General features: G+C 50.3%; 6 protein-coding genes and 1 pseudogene across 6 annotated transcripts, besides 3 other annotated features; all 7 read right to left on the bottom strand.

The window, feature by feature from the left end:
• Positions 1-945: 945 nt before the first annotated feature.
• Positions 946-968: a microsatellite.
• Positions 969-1,220: 252 nt separating this feature from the next.
• Tb11.01.1000 (hypothetical protein, conserved) lies at positions 1,221-2,645 on the bottom strand (the record flags this gene model as incomplete). Its single annotated transcript, XM_823896.1, has 1 exon — positions 1,221-2,645. One exon carries the CDS (start codon positions 2,643-2,645, stop codon positions 1,221-1,223), a length of 1,425 nt encoding a protein of 474 aa, XP_828989.1.
• Positions 2,646-3,218: 573 nt separating this feature from the next.
• On the bottom strand, positions 3,219-8,929 carry Tb11.01.0980 (annotated as a pseudogene).
• A 574-nt stretch (positions 8,930-9,503) lies between these two features.
• On the bottom strand, positions 9,504-10,565 carry Tb11.01.0970 (hypothetical protein, conserved; the record flags this gene model as incomplete). The annotated part of the gene is made up of 1 exon (XM_823895.1): positions 9,504-10,565. The coding sequence occupies one exon, from the start codon at positions 10,563-10,565 to the stop codon at positions 9,504-9,506; it is 1,062 nt and encodes a 353-aa protein (XP_828988.1).
• A 651-nt stretch (positions 10,566-11,216) lies between these two features.
• On the bottom strand, positions 11,217-14,150 carry Tb11.01.0960 (proteasome regulatory non-ATPase subunit 2; the record flags this gene model as incomplete). The annotated part of the gene is made up of 1 exon (XM_823894.1): positions 11,217-14,150. One exon carries the CDS (start codon positions 14,148-14,150, stop codon positions 11,217-11,219), a length of 2,934 nt encoding a protein of 977 aa, XP_828987.1.
• A 464-nt stretch (positions 14,151-14,614) lies between these two features.
• Positions 14,615-14,636: a sequence feature (AT_rich).
• Positions 14,637-14,696: 60 nt separating this feature from the next.
• Tb11.01.0950 (hypothetical protein, conserved) lies at positions 14,697-16,397 on the bottom strand (the record flags this gene model as incomplete). Its single annotated transcript, XM_823893.1, has 1 exon — positions 14,697-16,397. One exon carries the CDS (start codon positions 16,395-16,397, stop codon positions 14,697-14,699), a length of 1,701 nt encoding a protein of 566 aa, XP_828986.1.
• Positions 16,398-16,726: 329 nt separating this feature from the next.
• Tb11.01.0940 (hypothetical protein, conserved) lies at positions 16,727-18,469 on the bottom strand (the record flags this gene model as incomplete). The annotated part of the gene is made up of 1 exon (XM_823892.1): positions 16,727-18,469. One exon carries the CDS (start codon positions 18,467-18,469, stop codon positions 16,727-16,729), a length of 1,743 nt encoding a protein of 580 aa, XP_828985.1.
• Positions 18,470-18,789: 320 nt separating this feature from the next.
• On the bottom strand, positions 18,790-22,902 carry Tb11.01.0930 (protein kinase, putative; the record flags this gene model as incomplete). The annotated part of the gene is made up of 1 exon (XM_823891.1): positions 18,790-22,902. One exon carries the CDS (start codon positions 22,900-22,902, stop codon positions 18,790-18,792), a length of 4,113 nt encoding a protein of 1,370 aa, XP_828984.1.
• A 124-nt stretch (positions 22,903-23,026) lies between these two features.
• Positions 23,027-23,076: a microsatellite.
• Between the last annotated feature and the right edge of the window lie 332 nt (positions 23,077-23,408).

The following is a 23,408-nucleotide window of genomic DNA, read 5'->3' as shown; positions in this document are numbered from 1 at the left end:
GTCCGTAACCGACGCGTTGCTTATTGGTTTCCTAATAATTAACGTTCTGACTTACATTTCATTTCTCTTAGTTCTGCTCTGGGTTTGGCAGCGTTTTGTCCAACCCCTGTGAAGGGTTACTTAGACACACAAAAACAAATGAACCAAAGAAGGGCACAAAAGAAGGATAATAAAAGAAAAAAGCAAGGAAAACCTTCAGAAACACACACACACACGAAAAAAAAGTAAGCTAAAAAAGTGCTAGGAGAAAAAATAAATAGTGATAACAATCGTTACAACAATAATTCTAAAAATAAATATATGTGCCTTGCCACCCAAAGGCTGTTGCGGCGGCAGGGGGAGGCAGGTAATCGTGTGAGAGCGTGACTTAGCGAACAAACTTAAATAATAGTAATGGTAGTAGGGAGAGAAGTTCAAAAAAGAAAGGAAGGGTCAAGGGACGTTGGAACAAAAGAAAAAACGGATGTTCGCCTGCGCTTTGCACATCATTATATGTCGCCTCCCACACGTAACTCTCCTCCTCAATTGCAATGGTGTGTAACATGTTTTCGTCTCGTCTTTTTTTTTTCCGTCACTCATCATGATTATATTATTATGTATAAAACTTGGCGTTGAGTTACCTTTCTAACGCCACTTTAACCTTGTACCGTCTCACCTACACATATACACGCATGCGTATGTTACTTCCTGTGACCAAAAACAAAAATAACGTGATCAACCGGCAACGCTATCCTACTCTATTCTATGCACCACGCGTGAAATTACGCGAAAGCCGCACAAATCCATTCAGAGCCTCTTTCCTTTTCCTCTTCACTCCTTCTCTACCTCCTCGATCGCACCGTTTCATTCCTTGTTCTTTTTTTTTCTTATGTATTTTCCCTTCAGTAACAAACTCAAAGGGGTTCCCTTTTCTACTTCCCTTTGCATTTCTTTTTTTCTTTTCTTTTCTCCTTCTCCTTCTCCTCCTCTTCCAAACCAACCCATTCATTCGCCTCGACTCTACCTACGTTAAAGCGATCACCCCCCCCCCCAAAAAAGCTAATAGTAACAACCCAAAAAGCATATTCACCGTTTTCCCCACGTAGTAACTATTCCATAAATGATGCGTTAATGCATAAATTAACGATTGCACAGATTTGTTAATTTTCTACCCAGGCCGTAAGCACCGCGTAGAAGGGGAAAAAGTGGAAGTTTGCTGAAGGAAAATTAGCAAGCCGCCACTACGGTTTTGATAGAGCTCCATTAGCAGTTTCCATTGTTTCATTATCCACGTCGCTGCTGGAATCAACGCTGGCGAGCGTCCGTTTATTTCGCTGACAGCAAAAAATTCCCGCTAATAAATAAACGGCGGCGCTAAGCGCGCCAGAAACAGAAAGGGCCGCTGCACAACCGACATCACACAGCTCCGTGAAGACGGGGCCTTTGCCTGGGTCAAAGTTGACTGTGTACTTCACAATAGGAGCCACAAGCTCAGCGTTACTGTCGATAGTCCTAAGGATGTCCTGAGCTGTTGCCATCCATCCTGGGGGTCGAACCATAAGATTAAGTGCATTTGCCTTAATTAAATCACCGACCCATGTATCTGCTTCACCGAGGCCGATAACATACTTCACAATAAGATTAGGGCCACCATGAACCATGGTAAACTCACCATCAATTCCCACATACTCACGGAAACACTTGTGCAACTCGTTGCCAAACTCTTTGTTGAAACCACTACCGATTTGCAAGTTTTCACCTCGTGTCCGGTCATTGAAAAGCACAGCGAAGTTCCCAACAAAATAGGCCGCTACAGTAACCAGCAACCGCCGCGATCCGTTTGTTACGGGAGCATAACCAATCTGCCGAGGTGCGGGCGTTGGAAAGAGAAGCGGGCCGCAGACATACATGGGCACAGAGCCAGCGAGACACATGTATCCACCACTTCTCTTGAAGAGGAAAGACATATACTCGGCACAATCCGTGTAAAAGGGCGTGTCGTAGAAGTTAACATCCGCGGAAGCCTTGGTGAGATTTCTGCTAATACTGAGCAGCCCGCGACAAAAACTGCTGTTTGTACCACTGTTTGTCCTCCACTTCTCCGGCATCCGTGACATGTCCCACATCGCATCTTTGGCAGCATCTTCATAACTCCTCGATGCGGCCCAAATGCACATCGTCCTCTCCCTTGCGCAGTGGTGCAGCAGGTAGCAGTTTGATACATGACCACTGCCACACGCGCCACCCGTCATACCATTTAGGGGTTCAACTCCCTTACTGCTTAAATTCCCTGAGAGACACTTACAGAAGTTTTCTGCGCACGTGCCCACCTGTTCAAATCCGCACTTCTCCGCCTGCGTGTACGATACGTCCGGAACGAGCTCCCGTCCCAATGAGGTTGGGGGAAAAACTGTACTCGTGTTTGTGTCCGATGGCGGTGGAAGATCGTCATCATCGTCCAAACCATCCGGTGGAAGGCCATCGGGTGACAGTGAGGGGTCGTCCCCCGGGTCCAGTCCTTCACCAACATCATCCAACAGTTCTTCATCGTGATATTCAGGCAGTCCATTCGGTTCTTCATGATCGTCAGCACTACCACTCACTAAACGGAATTTTTCGCTGCCCAGGGCTAACAGAAGCATGAAACATGCTGTGCGAGGCAGCATATGGGAAGACTTGTATTTTTTTTCCCCCTCTCTAACCTTCTGCTTTCGTGTGATTCGACCAGAGAACAGAAGGTCGGTTACTGACTTCGTCTGTTGCTGCGGTCAGGTGGTATGCCGCACGTTAAATGTAATAGGAGCAGTTGTGAAACTTTCACGACAACAGAAAGAAGGAGGAAAACCAAAACATAGGCAAGGGGGCTGTTTACCTGCGTAGTTGCAATCACTCATATTAAGGGAAAGGATGAGGAGAGAGAAGTTCATGCTTTTAAAAATTCCAGTACACTACTTTTTGTTACTCCTTTTCCAGTGAGTACTTCGCAGGCGCATACCAAAACAATGCGAGTCACCAGATGTGAAAAGCACGATAAAAAAAGGAAACAAGCAAAAAAGAAAAAGATTTTTTCTTTTCGTTGAAAAACTTACATAACTACATGTGAGCTGCACAATCTAGACACAATTTTCCTCTTGACAGAAATAAATACAACCCACCTCCATTGAGTTGTATACACATGGGCATCACTCGCAGATCACAAGCTTCAGACATGCGCCCCCTCATCCGTCCCCCATATTTACATTTAGTTCTTTGGCGTCCCCACCAGATATTCAGTTTGTGGAGAAAAGCGCCTCAAAGACCTTTGGAAGTATGCAGCATGACGTGCACGCCTCTCATTCCTCAGTTGCACTGCTGTGTTTCTAAAGGGGTCTAGCAACCTCCTTGAGTAACCGAACATCAGATGGTGCGAGCTTTGATCCGACGTAGAAAGATGTCGCACCGTTCGCAGAGGAAGCAGTTCCTGCCGCCGTGCTAAACACATGGCATGATGGACAACCTTCATCTGGTGTGAGAGCTCCGGTGGCACGGGTTCCCAAAGGTAATGGTCAACTAAAACATTGTCTTTGGTATAGAACGGCACCCAGCCCTTCACGCGACCTGTGCGACGGTCCAGCAGATTGATTAGTTTGTTGAGGTTGAGGACTCGGCGGCGCTCGATGCGCCAGGTGAAGGAAAGTGAGCGGAACACAAAGCGATCCACAGCCGCGCGGAGGGCGATGTCACCCTCCAGCCTCCTCAACCTCCACATGCGCCTCATTTCCATAAGCACGTACGCGATAATCCTTTTCGCTCGGTTTTGCTCGTCGAGGAGCCGCTGGAAACTTCCTGCCAACTGAGCTTCCAACCCGCCGCCACGTTTCGGGCCCCCACGGGGAGAAGCACCCAAGCCGTTTGAGTGCGCAACATCCCTCCCTCTGTTATCTCTGAAACCTCGCACTGCACCGACACCGTGACCCGAGAGGGAACCGCCAGTGGTGGAGTTGGAGGATACAAATGTCTCACGTGCCCCCCCTAACCCAGTTCCTTTGATGCTGAATTCGTTTCTGCCTCCTGTTAGAGCCGTGAAGTTGGTATCGTCCCCGTTCACCCTCTGAATGGCACGTTGAACGATGTCGTCGATGACACAGTCGTAGCGAGTGGGGTCTCGAATGAAGAGGTCCCGTGCCTCTTCCCCCGCAACTTTGAGGTCTCTTACCTCTTCCACAACATCAGGAGCACAAAGTAAGGGGAGGGATGTGATACCTGCCTTATCCGCATAACTGGAGGCACGTTTGCTACCTCCAGAGACTCCAGTACCTCCTTGCTGTCCGAATACTGCTCTCTGGTTCCCCCTCCTGTTGCGGACGAAGCACGTCTTCGCCACGTCGTGAAGATCATCACGAAGTGATTCTACAATGTTTTCGGCTTGACCATTGGAGGTTAATGCGCCGGACAGTCTCGACATCTTCCCATAGTAATTGTCCCTGGCAGCGGTCGATACTAGCGTGCCTGCAACCATGTCGTCGGGAACGTACACAGCCACACGGCCGTGGGTGTTTGACTTGGTGCATACTTTTTGACGATCCGGAAAGAGGTGGCGTTGTACGCCCTGCACACCTTTGCGCAACAGTGAACTATATTCTGTAACCCCCTTTTCCATAATGAAGCCCGTTGGTGCCTCTGCGTCCTTCTTTTCACTCACCCTAACCTGGTCCAATAGATGTTTCAGCGCTGATGCTGAAACGCTCTTACTATCGGCACGAGGCGTTACTGACGACCTCCACGATGACTTATCATCGACTGATGCAATAAAGGAGCTTCTCGTGGCGCTGAGGACCCCCCTATGGGACGGTTGGCCGCGTGGGGTGTGGGAAGTGCTGTCGCTTCCTCTACAACTTTCGGTTGCAGTGGTATCACCGTGTTGTTCACCATCTGTCACTGTGCCTGAACTTGCTTGGAAACGGCCGCTGGTGGGTGGAGTCCTTAGGCTGTACCTCTTCATTTTCGCACTCCCGTAGACTGACGTCTTCGACAAGCTCCGAAGTTTGCTCTTCCTCACTCCACCGTGTTCAACCTCTCTTGAAGAGGTACCGGCACCAATGCTTGCCTCAGTATCAGAGGTTTCCCCGGTATCAGCGCTTGCGCGAGCATCAGAACTTGTCCTCGCCCTGGCACCAGCACCCGCCTTGGCATCAGCTCTTCCTCCGGCACCAGCACCCGCCTTGGCATCAGCTCTTCCTCCGGCATCAGCTCTTGCCTTGCCATCAGCTCCTCTTCCGGCATCAGCCCTTGCCTTGCCATCAGCTCCTCTTCCGGCATCAGCCCTTGCCTTGCCATCAGCTCTTCTTCCGGCATCAGCTCCCACCTTGCCATCAGCTCTTCTCCCGGAACCAACGCCCGTCCTGGCTTCAGAGGTCTCATTGGTTGAAATAGAACTTTCACCACCTTGAGCTGCGCTGCCTTCAACCCCTTCCTTTCGACCCTTTCCCCCTTTAGCACCAGGACTGAGTCTTTGTGACCCTACAGCGCTAGAACGGGATACACCTTCTCTCTCTCCACTTCCTCTTCGCGCCCTGGTAGGCGATCTGGGTGTATGTTCGCCATCAGCAGAGGAAGTAGCATTCTTCACACGTTTGCCTTTTCTAGCTAAAGAAACAGCAGCCTCGTCGCCGACTTGCTCAGCGTGCGAAGTCGTTTGTGGCACCCCCGAACTGTCAGAGGGCAACCGACGGGGCGAAACTCCTCCGCGCTCAAAATTACTCGCATCCAAATGCTCTTCGGCTGCGATGCGCCCGAGAAAGGCCGCTGCCATCCCCTCGGCGCTATCCATTTCAGTCAGTTGCCCACCAGACAGTGTGTGCATGTCACCAGAGGTGGGAGCGTTAAGAATTTTGCTAACCAGTTCCTCTTCATCCGCATTACTTGTATCAAGGAGTTTGTCAGCTTCTTCCTTCGGAATTTCACCCGACCCACCAAATGGTTCTTCACCAACCATCCCATGCGAAGGGTCCACTTCTGACCACATGCCACCCTGCAGTATGGTCAACGCAACGCAATTCTTTTCAAATGCCTCATCCTCTTCGTTAGAGAGGGGCACACCCCAGTGATCAACAGGCGCAGTGCCTGTGGGCCAAACCTTTTCAACTGTTTCACGGGTACGACCAACTGCTTGCTGGAAAGAGGCCCTATTCGCTGCTCCACTCGCTTCGCGCGCTCGTGCTCTTGAACGCGATGAGGCCTCTTCACCCTTCGGTTCCCTTTCTCCACGCGGTGGACCAGGGGGTATCGAAGCCTCTCCTTCTTCAGTAAAGCCAGCGCTCTCAGCGGTGGTGCTCTCAGGTGCATTGGCCTCCCACTCCGCACCCCGTGTAGAAGGGTACTTTGATAAGATCGCCGCACAACCGGCCCTCTTTTTAGTACGCCTACCACCTCCAACTGCTACATAGCTGTCAGCTTCCTCATCGAGGATCTTCACCACTTCACCTGCGTCCGCTTCCTTATGGGACACCTCCTCCTTTGTGGTGGCAGTCACTGAAGGCTGAGTAGTGGGTGCCGCATCGCTGACTTCAGCTCTGGTGCCGGCGGTCTCTCGTTCGCTACTAACTTCGGTGGCGGCTACCGGCTCGCCAGCTTCTTTCACTGTGGAGTCCTTGGTAGTACCCGAAACCTTAGTTCGAGCGGATACACCAGATGAAGCTTTTAGTTGAAGCTTTTCTTCCTCGCCTACTGTACCGCCTACCTCACCCCTGGCCGTCCCCTCACGAAAGCTAAGTATTTCACCAAAATCAATTTGTTGCCTTTTTTTGGGACAGAATGTAAGTAGTGATTTGAGACTCCCGGGTGGTGGAGCTATAACGATGCACTCCTGCGGGATTGCATAATTCACGTGTGCACTCATTCTCAATTTGCGGGCCTTAGTCTTCTCAATGTCCACCACCACCGTCAGATTCGTATCTGACTGATTGGTCACATACAGGGTGTAACTGTCATATACTGGAGGACCTCCTGCTGCATTGCGATCCTCTTGATCACCATCCTTTTTCGCCTTACCTTTCTTCCCCTTTCGTTTACCTTCCAGAGTCTTTTCATCGTTCGAAGCTTCCTCGTTTCGACCTCTAATGAAGAAAACAACACCGTTGTTCATGTCTCTCGCAAACACCAACGCATCGACAGGGATTTGTGAGAGAAAAGATGGGGACGGCACTTCCTCCACTGGGGTCGGCGCGGAGGAAAGTGGCGACATACTTTCTACCACTGACTGCAACCAGGACTTTTTCTCTGCTTCCTCTGTTTCCTCCTCTTCCTCCCGACGAGCTGGTAAAACAAACTCAACCTCTTGTCTTGGTGTCGGTGCCCGAGATGCTTCGCTGGCCACCCCTCCCCATTTTTTGATGATCAACTCGTCCTTAACACTGTTAGCAGCTCGTTTGCGCTTGTCATCCATGTGCTGTGTAAGCAGATTTTCTATTTCCGCCTCGTACTCGTCATCCGTCTTACCCCTCATTAGGTGCTTGTTTTGGATATCGCGGAAAAATTGCCTGTAGTCATAGGCTTTGTACAGCTCCCCCAGAACGGTGAACACTTCGGGATCAAGATGATCTATAACGACTGTACTTGGATTATGTGAACCTCGCCACGGTGCTGCCGCCGTCGGTAGCGCCCTATCTGAAATATGCTGCTCCAAACTAAATGATTCCCGGTCTTCAAACATCCCCGATGGCGGCCGACTAGAAGTAAACGACAGCTCTTTGCACCCGCTGTCAATCTTACTGGGTGAGTTAAGACCAATCGTGCCCGACAGCGCACCGGATAATTGTTGCGTGCAGAAAGAGTCTCTCGCGGGCTGCAACCTATTGGACGTGCTTCGAAAGGTCGTTCCGAGTTGCGCGCCACTGAACGCACCAAACGCTTCCGCCGCCGCAGCTTCCTCCACAGTAGCCTTAGCAGCATCATACATGAATTTCAGCAGCTTCAGATCCCTGGTTTCCCCCGTGGCAATGGGAAACGACTCACTACTTAAGGAGAAGTTAACAATGCTGCTGTCCATCTCCACGCGTGACGAGCAAAGAGTTGCGTTCCCTGACGAGGATGCCCCGCGTACTCCGCTCGTCCTAGTCTCTCTCGCAGCACTGGTAGAAGTTATAGCCTGACTCCTTCGCTGTGACACAGCCACAGGTGACTTCTCACATTCTTCTTCTTCACCTGTCCCGACAGTTTCCCCGAACTGCTCTTCAGAACAGGGAGGTTCCTCAAGGGAGTCTATGAGCCACATCACTTCATCCAAATTAGAGTTGACCCGTTTCCCCAGCAACGAGGCATGAGGCGGATCGTTTGCCCGCTTGGTTCGCTCTTTCATCAACCGGGCCATCATTTCTCTGTTAGCCCGCTCCAGATCTTCCAGAGACAAATATGGAGGTATCTCCCGCGCGGAAAAGGGAACTTCAGAATATTTGTCGCTGTGGTAAACAGGAAGTTCGGATACTTCGAGCACACTACCCAATGTAAGCTCTAACTCGTCAAGTATGTTGTAGTTCCGTCCAACGAAAAGAATCAACTTCGAAATTTCCAGCTTAACCATGGCGCGTCGACGTTCCTCTCGGGATATCACCTCTGCACATCTTCCGCGTGCAACGTCGACCACCTTGTCAGCCTTTTCAACAGCCGCCTTCACTACATCAAGCCGCCGCTGAAGTTCAACCTCAACGGCGTTAACCGCGGTAGCTGTTCCTCTAGGTGAACTATTGCGTGCCTGAGAAATGTCGACTCGCCCCCGTTCTGACGCCATGCGCGCAATGTGCGACACCTCTCGCGCATCTGATGAAATCATTGTTGCCCTAGTCACCTCTCCGGATGTCTCCTCTTCCTTGCGCCAGGAGACGCTCGTAGGCACCGAGTCTGGAGTTGCACATGCTACCTGGTTGATTTTGTGAGCCGCTGAATCCGGTGTATGCTGGGGCCTAAACTCTAGCATGAGTTCTTGCTCTAAGTATATGCAATGCTGCCTCTCCAATGTAAACCTTTTGTTTTCTTTCGTCACTAGGAATGCACACGTTTGTTCGCAACTCTGAGCGGTGTTTCTGCTTCCGCTTGGTTGTTGAATCACGATTAAGAAACTTTTCAACTTTAGCACCCCCTTCCTTATTACTACTATTGCATAAAGTAGCAAAACAAAGAAGAAGCAAAAAAAAAATTACTGGTGCCCGCTATGTAAGAGGAGGAGGAGAGTACGACGGCCAAACGCACCGCCCAAAGCCACAGCGAATTCGAAGACACACGAACTGAACTGGACAGTTCAGATAATATTCTACCCACACCTTGCAGAAAGAATAAAAATAGTACTGTTCCTCTTTACTTCCCTAACCGCAATTCACCCGCTTCCTCTGCTTTGTAGCGATAATGACTCTTGGGTTAGCGCTCTGTGAATCCGGTCCACCTTCTGTTTTTTATACTTAACCGTTGCCGGCTTTCTTTTTTTAGCCGATGCGTACTTTACAACACCCACCGACGGAGTTGACTCGCAGGCAGACGCTAAGTGCGTTAAGGAGCTAAAGGGACAGTGGCACCACAACAGAGTGGGGGTATATTATCTTCTCTTGCAGAATCGCCCGTACTTCCTTCAAAACGAACTGAGATATGATGCTCTCATCTATGAACACCATGTCTTCTGCATCATCCGAGCCTATGCGGCTGCTCCCTACATGCGTCCATGCATCCGATGTATCTAAGTCGTCACCGGCGTTCTGACCGCTGGTGGGAAATTCTGCCATGTGCTGAGAACTCGGTCGCCGCTCCCCGAACACCGCCATGACATTCATTCTATTAAGTGGTGATGTGAATAGCTTTCCCGGTTCCATCCATACGCGGCACGTGTTGCGATGTAAGTTAATGCACAAGTGGAAGTCCATATCCATTTTCGAAAAGTGTAACTGCAGTGGCATCCGCACGGGGATGGCGATGGGCCCCAGTGGAACATCGTGTCGCAGCACGGAGGCCACGGAAACCCGCATGGGTCCACCGTATGTTACATGTAAACAAACGTACAACCCCTTTGGACCAAAATACGCGGCGAAGGCGTCCTTCACCGGTGCGCTTGAGCTATTGATCGGAGACTGGCCGTTTCCCGGGCGTATCCCGGACGCCGGCGGCACTGACGGAGTCGGCATCCCACCATGGTTGCCCACAATGCCTGAGTCCGTTTCGCTAATCCCATCCATCATAGTGACAGATGATGCAGGTGAGGGACGAAGAAAGAAAGGTGTCGTGGCTCCACCGCCGCATGTACCGCTTGAGATGGTTCCCCCAAAGTCCTGTTGCCCTAGTGGGGCCTCAAAAGATAGAGGGGTGCTACTGGCAAACTCCACAGCGTCGTCCAACTCAACTACTTCAATGAAGGGAGGAACATTTCCCCACTCGATGTTTGTAACTCGTAGTGATTCGACGCCACAAGCGGCGTCAGCACTCGCAGTCTCTTGACCTCCGCTTGCATTGACAGATTGGTTCGCAGCGCGCCGCAGCAGAAGCTCCTCCTCAAGCTTTGCATTAAGAAGGGCGCATATCGCCTCTGCGGCCGTCACGTCAAGACGGTCCCAGTTGAATTGCAGAAGCATACTACAAAACAGCTCGTCTTCCTCACTGCACTACAATTCCTTCGGCGACCAACAAAGAAACATAGAGCAAAACAGTAACGAGAAAGCTTGACAATATCCACGAATCAACAACCTGAGGGCAGTGTGCAGACAGGTTGACAAAGAGAGTACCAGATTTGGCAAGACGGCGTCGCTTTTGCCCCTCACGTAGCCCCTCTGTCACCGGGCTCGGATGGCGAATAACAAAAAAATATGGGAGGTTCTCTAAACTTCTGCTGATTTCGCGAAACTTCTTGAAGCAAACAAACGTGTTCCTTCCTCGTTCACTTTGTTTCTCATGTCATCCTTCTTCTATTCTTTTTCCTCTCTTCTGTCGCACTACCTGTAGCTCAAAAAACTTCCGTGACAGAGGGCAGCGCACAAATCTGGTAGGGTCTTTGTCAACTACTCGTTTGCTCGCAAATCGTACACGCCCTCACCAATACAAAGACAAACAAGCACAGAAGAGTCTTTGACTTCATTGAAAACAATAATTAAAGTGGAGAGAACTACGGAAGACTGAGAGAGCCGATAACACCCTTACCGTCCCTGCGCCTAATCATACATATATACTTCTTCACCCTTTCCCCTTAATCTTACCATCCCTCAGCCTAACAAGGTATGCCACTGAAGCTAGGGCCATGTAAACGGTTCTGGCGGTGGCGCGTCATCACTGCTGTTCCATCCCAAGTCCGTTATGACCTTGGGTTTTCCTTCCGCAGGGTTTGTGTCCCGCAGAAGGCATATAGACGAAGGATTTTCCTTCAGTGGTACGAACCGCTTGTCAACGTCGTGAGTAATGACAGCAAACTGGCGTGCGGTTATACGGGCCGGGTTCGATAGTATCACGAAATTAGCTTCCGGCTCCCTCTTCTTTTCCGTTTCCTGCTCCTTGGTGGCGCCGGATTGCGATGCTGCGGCATTAGCGGCACCACCAGTCCCTCCCGTTCCTTGATTCTTTCCAGCCACCGCCGAGCGCTTTAAGCGTACAAACTCCTCTTCTTTCTTTGTTGTAGACAGGATCACCGCCTTGACAGCAGCGGCCTTTGCTTCTTTCTTCTCAGCCAAAACACTCTTAGGGAGGGCGAAGCGACTTGCGGGTGCATTGGATTTGAAGACATACTCTGGCACCTCAAGGTCGCTGTTAAGGCCAATGAAACAGGTTGGACGCATGGCTAGTGTGATCATCAGGAGATACGGGAACCAGTACCAGTGCTGCAGGAATACAAACATGCCCACAACAGCCTTATCGAGACGATGCCGCTGCCGATGAAGAGCAAAGGTGCAGTTGCGCCCCCCTGCGTCTAAGAGACCTGTGGCTATAATGCAACCGAACTTGGAGCACATATCTTCCTTGCGGCCCGCGATTATTTTAGTAAAAATATCGCGTAGCTCCTTCACCTTTGGATTCTCCACTTCCGTTACTTGGACCATAACCAGAGCAAGGGCAATGTACGCTCCCTGACGAACAAAATCTACAATGTCATCTTTCAGTCCCCACAGTATATCAATAACTTCTGGCATTCCAGTTCCCGCAGCGGCGACGGCAAGCGCCATTCCTACACCATATCTTATGTGTGGGTTATAGCTGTCCACAAGCACGCGGGTCAGCTCCACGCACAATGCGGGATCCTTTATTGTGAGAAATCCGATCATCGTAGCAGCGTTTCGGCGGACGTCATCGGAGGTGTCCTTCACCGTTACACTAAGAAGGCGTTCCAACACTTTTGTGTTTTCAGCCCCTGCGTAACCTAAGCCGAGCATGAAACAACCACCCAACCGTACCCATGGATCGGAGTCTTCGAGGAGCTCGTTCGCCGTAGACCAGCACTCATCCTCACGACCCAACATCATCAGCGCCATAGCCATGGATATGCCACGGATAGTTTTTTCTTTTTGGTTATCCTCAGAAGCGAGGGCCCTGAGGTTTCCAATGGCGCCCAAGTTGCCGCTTCCCATCATGAGCAAACCGATACCAAGCGCCGCTCCTTCACTGGCCACGGCATCACATCCGCCCACACAGGTGAAGAGGGAATCGTGCAACTTCTCGTCCTTCAACCCCATGGCTGCAAGGCCGATGCCCAGCGATGCGCCGTGAATAATGTGCTCACTTGCGCTGAACTTGCGAAGCATTTCCTTCAAGTAAAGAATTATTTCCTGATTGCGGCCCACGCCAACGGGGGCATGAATGAGTCCAAGAGCATAAAGCGAACCCGCCTCCGAGTGTGGGAGCACCCCGATGTTGTCCTTAGGGAGATATGAATCCATTATTTTGAGTGCCTCATTAACATGTCCGTAGTGGAGTGCCCCGATAGAGGCTGTAGCGATGAACTTACCCCAGTAAGTGGCACCACCAAACCATTCCATATCGTTGCGCAAAAATGTGTGAATCGTAGTTCCGCAGTACATCAGTGCATGGGCTATTGTGAGAGCATTATGGGGCACGGCCTTGCGCTGGTCGGTAGTCTGCTTGATACGGTTGAGAACATTGCTATCCGCTTTGCATTGACCGGACAAGAACTGGAGGTAAAGTGACGCTGTTAACTCACCAGTAAGAGCGGAAAGAAGCTTCTGATGCACTTCAGATATGTCCTTTTTGTCGCCCTCCTGCGTTGTCTGGCCTGCAGCTGCCTGTGACGAAGTCGAATGATCGGCCCCACTGCCGGACTTGTCTTCGGTAGCCGTTTCCACCCGCTGCACTTGTGACGGCGCGGGTATAGAAAGAGTTGCCCTCTTTTCTATGAGACCCGCAACAGCGGAAAGAAACTCTTGATTGCCGTACTCGTGCAAATCGAAGGCGAGTTGGTATGCAGTTGCCTTATCACCCGACCGGATTAGGTCCTCAATAAGGTCAGCAGTTCCGGTCGAGTCTCCCAGGAAGAGAAGACACTGTGCCTGAGAAAAGTAGTCGACGGTGGTTAAACCACCTTGTGCGTACAAAACGGAAAGAAGTTTTAAAATTTCCCGTCGGAAAGCGATATCACGTAGAAGAACACTCGCCACCTCGAATGTGAAATTCAAGATCGCCGCAGACTTGGTAGATTTGATGTGCTGACGCAGAACCTTTTCAAGAAAGTCCAGGCGTCGTGCACGAATGGTAAATCCAACAAGTTCCTTCACTGGCATGCCTTCTTGGCCAATCCATTTGCTGGTGAGGGCTGTGAAAAGCGACTCAAGGCGAGGGTCGAGTTCTTCACGCGCGCCTTCTGGCTTCTGTTGGTACTCCACAAATTTGTCAATGCAGCAACTGAGAATGGTGTCAGTGAAGAGTGAGCGCTCGACATAGCTGAACGCGGGCCCGGCAGCGAGGGCGCAATGCACAGAGTCATTATACGCACCAAGGTGAAAGTAAACATGCGAAGCAATAAGAGCAGCGAGGGCCCGCGTTTCTTCTGCCAAATCACTCGATTCACTCAGACTCTCAATTAAAGGAAGGTCATCACTTATCTCACACCAATACGTGTCCACCAAGGGTCGCAGGCGCTTCAACGCAAACTGCAGCACATCCGAGTCTGATTCTCGTAGTAGTGCCAAAACACCTTTGGACGATGAGAGTCCGACGGCCATTGGGTCCTTTTTTTTTTTTTCAAAAAATTATCTCTTCAATTTATATTACTTTTTGAGGGTATCCCTTCTCCGCAACACAGTAAATATAAATACGTGCCTTCCCTCTTCTTTCTTAACTTCGGTGCCTTAATCTCCGTGCAAAGCGATACCCCTTGTTGTTGTTACGCTTGTGGCAGAGAAACTTTCCCTCCTGCGTACCTGTCTTCTCTCGTCTTCTCGTGTCAATCAATTTCTTCCGATAGCGGTAAAACGTTGAAAAAAAATAAATGCGTCGGTTCGCCCCCCAAAAGCAAGTGCACGGGTTGAATCGTGATGCAGATTTGCAAAAGAACGATGAAGAGAACAGGACACATAGATGAAAAAGAACGTTTGTATGTCCATGGTACCCTAACTTGAAGTGGTGATAGCACGGCAGTATGCAGGCAAGGGGGACGCACGTACTGCCTGTAGAGTGAGGGGAGGGGAAAAAATAAAAATAAAATAAAACACCTGTTCATTTGCCCTTTCAGCGGTGTGTTTAATCGCTAGTTAACGTTTTTATGGACCTCACCGCTTCTTCTTCGACCTCTTCTGCGGCGTCGCCACAACACGGTCGAAACGAGCGACAAAAAAACCATTGGTTGCGTCCACTTCGGGGTCACACCGAATGGTGTACTCAAGTGGAAACGTATCACTGTCGTTCCTCCACCCACGCGTCCGCCACGTCGTCGGCATGATGTTGCTAAGTGCCCACCCACGAGCCTGTACCCGCTCGTCCTGTAGAACCTGCCGCACTACCTCCTCGTTTTCTGCCTCATGCACTGAGCATGTGGAGTACACAACCGTGCGACAATTGTCAAAGGAAAGAAGTGAGTGGGCAAGTAATTTGCGCTGAAGCCGGGCAAGGCCCATCACGCGCTCCATGTTGCTTGCAAACCCGACTCCTTGAGCCTCTGCAGTTATGGTGCCCACTTCCCCACCAACAGCGGTCTCGCTCACCCCTTCCTCAGCAGTTTCTTGACGAACAACATCGTTAGTGTAGATACCGCTGCCATCCACAGCAACGCATTGCTTCCGCAAAAGGGCCACATCCACTCTTGTCAGCACGCCACTGGCACTGCAACTTGGGTCCAGCAAAATTCCTTCCGTCACCTCACGATCGTCTTGTGCCATCTTCAGAAAGTCCATATTAACCACGTTTGTGTAATCAGCGGCCCCCAAGCTCTGCACGCGATGCCTCAACAACTCAGCTCGCTTGTCGTCACGTTCAATCGCCATTATCTTCACATGAGGCGCACCCAGGGCTGCCAGCTGAGTTGTCTTATTCCCAGGAGCCGCACAGGCGTCAACAACATATTCCAATGGTTCAGCCGGTTTGCTATCACCTTCACCTTCTCCAGAAGCAGAGAAGGACGTGATAACCTCCACGGCATTAAGGAGCACACAAACAGGAAGACACGATGCACGGTCCTGTAGCACAAGTTGTCCACTTCGAACGGCCGGATGGGCGTGTAGATCGGTACCTGGTGGGAAAACTAGCAGTGACGGTACAACAGGATCCAAGGTAAAGGGTGGCAGTACACGAATTCCAGCTGCACGATGTCGATGATCGCGCCTACTATGATCGTTTCCTGTACAGTTTTCCGTATTGTTACGCTCGCGTTTCGCGGAGGCACGGCGAAGACGTTCCACCAGGCTGTCCACATCAATCTTCAGCGTGTTCACTCGCGCATAACGCGGAATCAGACAACCCAGTCCCTGGGTGTTGTCACCGGCACCTTCACCATCAGAAACAAAATGTTTCCCAAGCGAGCCGCCATCAACACCGTTGTGTTTGACCCTTCCCCCATCATTATTATGATCGCCGGTGCGTGCACAGGGGCCAGCTTCCTCGTCTGTCAATAGCTCCCCGGCGCGTGGGGGAATAACATGGTGCTTCTTCACACGTTCGTATGCCTCCTGAAGATAGGACACCGACTTTTGAATAGCCTGCGCGGTCGTATCACGGTTGGTGTTGACTCCCTTTCCAAGCACAGCGTCATAAGCCATGCAAATCGCAAAATCTCTATTGGCCCGTGGGTAATATTGAAAGAATTCTGCTTGCTCGAGGACATCCTGGAGAAGGTCATAATGCCGCAGAGTCTCGCACACAACAGCGTACGTTTGGCGCTTCTTCTGCATTTCCTTACGCAAACACAGCGCTTTGGCAGTGCCGGTTCCTTCACGCACAGCCCGCACAATTTCACTTGCTTGTCGATAAACATCCATCGCCAATTGTTTCCTTCTTGCTTGATCACTGCCCCCCGCCAATAACTGAGGCACTCCACATCCGTAACGAGATAGATTGATCCGATAAGAAGCAAATTAGTAGGAATATAAATGGGACAGAGAGAATCAACTCAAAACAACTTAATAATAATAAGGGGAGTTTGCTACGGGGTTTAAGACGGACGAGGGGATGCCTCAGCTGAGAGAGCGCAAGTGGACGAGTGGGCTGCCACATAGGAGCCCAACTTTAAATTTGCAACCGGGAGGATTAGCGAGACGATCGGTGCCCGCTCCCCTGCCTTCCCGGCAACTGTATTAGCGGAAACAGTTTAATCGACATGAGTCCATAATTTAACAAAACACGTATCATTCTCCAACACTTTTGATGATTTTAGCCAACCTGCTCCAAAATAACAAGTGTTCGGTTTGTGAAGATACACCCTATTGCCCGCTTCAATAATGTTATGAATGTACCTTGTTGCTCGACCAGCGGACAGTACGGTAAAGCGACCCGACAGTCTTTCACCATCCACCTCTTCAGCCGTTTTGCCTGCAGAGCCGCTATGAGAGGCCAGACACACCACAATACTCTGGTTACAGGACGACACACGCAGCACCTGCACAGAGCTGAAGCCGCGATCAAGAAATTGCTCCTGCAACATTTCCTTTTCCGGGATAATATGAGCGTTGACGATGAGCGCACCACCTGGCCTCAGCCGCACCCTGCACAAATCGACAAGATTGGCGTCATGCATCATACATTCCTTTGCGGGATCGTAGCAATCGAGAAACACAACATCATAGGAAAGGCTAATGCACTTCTTGTTGCGCCCTTCGGATCGACCATCGTCGTTACTCTCCTTCAGGACCTCCCTTGCATCTCCAACAATGAAACGATAATTTGGATAACGCTTGTGCCCACGCGTTACGCACCACACTCCTGTGCCTTCGTTCGCCTCGTTCACCAATTCGTCGCACGGCGGCACCTGCTTGTGATCCCGACAAATCTGCAGGACGGTAGGCTCCACTTCCACGACATCAATGCGAACATTGGGTGGGAGGGCCTCATCCAGCCAGTTACCAATTACGTTGGCACCAAGCCCAAGCACTAACACAGAGGGGCCCACAGCTCCGGATTGAGTCTCCACAACTACTTCCTTTGCAGCTGGTGATGTGGAAAGATGTAACGACATGCCACAACTGTTGCACTCATTGAAATCAGTGACTGGGAGGATGTCAACATCAGTTGAGGAAAACGCTGAGTTGACTTGAAGTCGCCTTAAATCCTTTTCCTTACCGGTGCCACCTTTCGCTTGTGACGCAGCGAAAGCTTCACAGGGACACTGCCAAAGGAAGTGCATCAGCAGCCCAAATCGAATCATATGGTTGGGGTAGCACTCCAGTTGCAGCACACGACCGGGCTGGCAAACCGACTGAAGTACAAAGACATAATTTCCGGGATTCTTGTAAGCTTCGTTATCGACAATATGAAGTGTGAGAAGTTTGACGTTGTACCGACGGTTTCCACCCGCACCATCAAGCCCGCTCGACACCACACAATCGGCAACTACGGCGACGTCATCACTCCTACGCAAGCGTTTGTGTCTCGAAAAATTTGTCGATGCAGAAGTAACAGTGCGTATGGTGAGCATTGATTCTACCCAAAACGCACAGTAGCCTCGCAACACATGACACACTCGACATGAAAGTACACGGGAAACACAACTCTCCAAATGAACATCCCTTTTACAACCACTCATTATTCCACAGTTTCTTCTACGCATGTCACACGAGACAGCAGCATTACCGTTTTTGCAGTTGCCGCTACAGGATATAGCACCAACATTAGCATTGTTATTGTGACCACCGTTGCATTCTCCAGGACAGAGCCCGGCTCGTAACTGAGCGTACACCGTTAAGCTGCTGAGGTGCCGTGCTATTTCATCGGGGACGTATTTTTCCACTGCGCGCACGAGTGCATCCTCATGCCGCCCACCCAAACTTTTACCAATGACAGTGGTTGTTGGGGACTGCGTGTCCCCCTTCCGGGAAACATCCTTCAACTTCACCATAATGCGAGCAGCAGGCGGGGTCTAATGGATTACAAAGAAAAACAGCAACGTAAAGAGAAAAAAATTGAGAAGCTTGCTTTCAAAGACAAATTTGGTCCCTTCAAAACGCAAGCTTACATGTGTGCACAGGTTTGTGTATCGCCCAGCAAAAATCATTTGCCCTCCACCTTTCCCCCCCTTACCAACTATCTGTCCGCCCACCGAATGGCTGTGTAACGAGACGCAACTCTCTCGTCGCGAAACCAGGCAGAGGAAACTCCATTGTATCTCATTAGGCTCGTATCTGACTTTTTTTTTGTTTGGCGTATTCCAGTATGAGGTTACTCAGCGTTGAACCACAGTGTCAACTGCCCGTCCCGGGATCCCGACACCAAGTAGGTCTCGTCCCCACCACTCACACTGACTCCACAGAGTGTAAGAATAGCGTCACTATGATGTTGGGGTACAACAGGTCGGACCAGCGGTGCGCTAACCGCAGTGGTTGCGCCAGCAGCAGTTGGAGCTAACTGTCCGTTAGAAGACTTCGATGATGGCCTAACTTCCATTGTAGACCCGCTAGTCCTTCTTGCATACGCATACGAGTTGTATGGGGGGAAGACAACAGTCGACGACAGCGCGGAGTTGGAAAGGCACCACCTTCGAATCTGCATATCATCTCCAGCAGTGAAAAGGAGACGGTGTCTCGGCTGAAGGAGCATAGCTCGTGTTGGATTGTTGGGCGTGGCAGGGCGGAGGCTCACACACGACCTACCGGATATAAGATCCATGTGATAGACCATTCCTGAGCGAGTTCCCAGCAAAAGCCCAGGGTGTTCATTTAATTGATGTACGGGCTTACAGGCGGCATCGGGGCTGACACACAAAATAGCATAGGGATTATCAATCGAACGACTACCTTGTATAGGTGCACCGTGTAACCAGTGTTTTTGCAGAAGCAACTCAAAGCGGAGGTCGAACAAGGCAACACCTCCCCCCATGGTCGTAACCGCGGCGCCGTAGGCTCGGCACTCACTGCAAAGTGGGTACACTCCGCTTATTGTACCGAACTCCACCGGTAATATGCTGCCACTCTTCCACACCTCTCGACCCGCTCTATAGTCCATAGCAAACAGTCCTCCCAGTGCACTTGATACGAGCATCACGTCTTCGCTAAGTGCGCATGCTGCTGTCAAAGGGCTGCCGTCAAGTTTGCGCTCTTGCACGACTTTATTGCTCGCTATGTCACAGAGCTGCCACGTGCCGTCTGTGCCTCCGATGCACAACAACGGGCTAACACCGCCTCGAGCAAAGTGTACGAAAAGAAACGTATTTTTGCTAGAGGCGTCACCAACATTAAGGCGTGAGGAGAGGTTTACGCCCGTAGCAGTAACAGACCAGAGCAACGCCTCACCTTTTCCACCCGCGGTCACCAGTGTTCCACTCCCTACTGTGGCGGAACTATAGATGGCGCCACTATGGGCCCGTCGCGTGAAGTACGGAGCAGCGATAGGTTTTAGTTCCTTATCAGCCCAAGTCACACCGGGGTACAAAGCAGGGGACGGTTGGACACTCAGGGATCCAGTCGGAGGACCTAGTAACCACGGTCTTCTTCCAGTTGTGCTCTCAGTAGTGGAAGTAAAGAGTGCGCCGCCAACGATATCACCGTTACTGTCAACACGATTCGTGTACGTTTGCTGACGAAGTAAAAGCCGCTTTTTCTCACGATGAGTTGGTTTGAAAGTCAACCCCCACGCGTAGGCTGCCGTGGCGTCACTGCTGTCGTGAACTGCGGCTGCGTCCAGTGCCGAAGGGGTGCCGGCCCTCACACTAGGGTCAAACGTTACATCAAAAAACGCCGCACGTAAGGGAAAGTTTGGCGGGAAACGTTTCGTTGTCCCATGTTGTAGGATATAATTTGACTGACACTGGACAAAACCACCCGCACCACCGTTGATCACATTCCTTTCAGTGATGCTATTGTCGCTACTGCGTGAACCGTTCATGAAACGCCGAGACAGTTTCGAATCGCCGCCGACAACCCGAACCGTCGGTCGCTCGTCCCGATGCCTCAAGGAAAAAGATGGTCGTTGTGATATTTCATTCACCAGTTCCTCTGGAAGAGATGTAAGAGTTGAAAAGGGTACCTTATATCGTAATAACGGTATCAGGGTGCTTGGCAGTCTCGTGCACACGTCACTCATGCGGTAAGTTTGAGCGACCACCTCCACTAGCTGACGCGCAGCAAGGCTCACCCACTTATCTTTGTCCAATATATGAGGAAGCACGCATTCCGCAAGTGACATGACATCACTCACATCAACTAATTTGCTCGAAGCCACGACAGATACACTTTCGATAGCACGCCGAAGAATAATCGCATCAGTCCGTCTCAACGCTTCCTCCACAAAAAAACGCAGCGTCTTTAGTGGAGGTCGTTGTAGGTTTGTATGACACAATATAGCCTGTGGATATAATTCCCTTTGGACATCAATGGTGGAGGCAATAGCTGTAGTGAGGAACGGAATAAAATCATGCTGTGTCCTCTCTTCACCCAGAAACTTTACCACGTCCACACTACGCTGAAGTGCGGCAATGACAACAGCCGAATGATTGTGCTTGTAAAGTGTCCGCAGAGCATCCCAGCCGCGCTCAAGCAACCTGTTCAGTTGCTCCCCATACGTGCTTTGTCGTTCATTTGATGTAACAAGAGCCTGCTGCTGCTCCATAAAAGACCGTGCCATCAAAAATAACGATGGCAGTTGAGCAGCCACTTCCAATAAAAGTGTAACGTTCTGAGTGTCTGCTTTCGCCACGAGGTCCTCCACGCACGGAAGGATAAGGTCATCGAAGACAGTTGCCTCGCCTGTGGAGAAGGGAATGTTATGACAGATCGTAGACAGCGTACGAAGTGCGAGAACGCGGGCCACAACAGGCAACGTTTCTGTCCTCAAAAAACGCAGCATGTATGGAAGAATTACGTCCGCTTGAACTTCCAACGTACAATGCGGCAGTATCCGCTGAACGATGGAGACAACACGACAACATGTTTCTGACGCCATGAGGTGTAGACCTGCATTAAGAATTATTGGAATAAGCACTAGCACAGTAACCTTTTTGGCGTCACTTGACGGCACCAGTGGAGGAAATTCACCGTCATCAGCTTCACCGTTGTGGCCACTACCACCACCGCTATTGAAACTGCCACGGCACTCCACTTCAGCAAAAATGTCATCCAGCCGAGACCACAGCAGTTGTACCTGATGTTCTGGTGGTCGCGGCAGCAGAGCCGGTAGTATGTCACGGTAGAGGTATTCAAAATAAGGAGGAAACACAGTTGGGGTGTACCTCTCAAGAAGCTGCCGTGACGTTGGGCGAGAATTTGGATTGGTGCACAACATATCCGAAAGCATGCGGCAAAGGTTAGGTGCAAGACCCCGCTCCTGCAGAATACTGTTTATCATTTCTTCACGTTCTCGTTGTGTTTGCAGAGAGCGCAGTTCGAGTACCTCTGACAGGCGAAAGAGGGGTTCCTCGGTGAATATATACACCACGACACACGCCAACGAGAAAATATCCATACCAGGTGTGTGAACAGTCGCGTTGAGGTTCGATGTGTTAACGTTGGTTGGATGATCCACGAATTTCTCTGGTGCCAATGAGCAAATATGGGACTCGTTTGTATCGTAGAAATAGTTGAAGAGTGCTGGATTGTTCGCTGGGAGCAGTGCGGGGTTAAAGGGACAAATATCTGTAATGTAAAGCCAGCCAGAGGTGTTGACCAGAATGTTGTCAACCTTGAGGTCTCCATGAACGGTTCCCCATACTTCGTGCAGCTGAACTGTACCCTGCAACAACTGGTAGGTGGCGAAGAGACGGTTTGCGGTGCTCCAATATGGTCGTGTGGCAAGGCGCTCAGCGAGTGAAAAAGCAACGTAGGGCCGCTGAAGCATGCAAAACCTATCATTTTGTATTTCCATACACGAATAGAAAAGCACATTGCACGGGGGCGGGGTTGTCGCAACCCCGCAGTTGCTGCTATCATGGGAAGAACCGTTACTGGCTGCGGTTTCACACGACCCCGTATTTTGCATGTTAGCTGGCTTCGCTCCCGCCATTCGTCTTTCAATACTCAACAAATGATTATAGCAAAATTCTACAACTTTCTGCTCCTCTTCATTATAAAGTGTGCGAACGAAAACCTTCAAAACAACTTCCGTGCTCCCACCGCGGTTGGACGGACGATGGTGCAGGGCGGATTGGTCCCGATTGTCACCACGAGAAAATGAGTAAAGTGAGCGAAGGGTATCGGAGGGTACAGCTGCACTCGCTTCCTTGGAGCAGCGGAAGGAACGAAAGTAGTTGCGGTGCATACAACTTAGTGGAGCGATAAGTTCTAGTGATGACGTCACATCGGAGACATTTACGACGGTGGCTGCTGCGAGCTGATTTCCCATAACTGCTCCACCCTCTTACTCCCTCTCTCTCTCTCTCCTCTGTATTTATTGTTTTTCCTAAACCGTGTCTCACCCGACGGTTCAATTTCCCTACGGGGCTCGATACGTCCTGCAACTAAATTTAATATATATATATATATATATATATATATATATATTTATTTATTTATTTATTTAAAAAAGGGATTTGAAGAAAAAAAAAGCTTTGACCTGTGGAAGTAAGAAACAGGTGCCACCTTTTACAAAAGCAGTGTTTGTTACCGGCCAGCGGCACCACAGGGGGTATTAAAACCGCAGCTTTTGTTGTTAACTTCATGAACCTTCAAACTTTCGGTTTTTTTTACGGATGTATGCCCTTTCATCTTCGTCTAATTCATACACCTTTCGTTGCTCTTTTCGCCTTTCCTCACTTAACTTACTAACAGGTTCTCCAAGCCGCGAGAAATATCGAGAAAAAGTGCTGCAAAAAGTTTATCAAAAAAACATATCAAACAACAAGAGCGAAA

Source organism: Trypanosoma brucei, assembly GCF_000002445.2.
Source record: "Trypanosoma brucei brucei TREU927 chromosome 11 chr11_scaffold01 genomic scaffold, whole genome shotgun sequence".
Taxonomy (NCBI): domain Eukaryota; phylum Euglenozoa; class Kinetoplastea; order Trypanosomatida; family Trypanosomatidae; genus Trypanosoma; species Trypanosoma brucei.
Note: the sequence above shows the minus strand (reverse complement) of the source record. Positions and strands in the feature narration are given on the sequence as shown.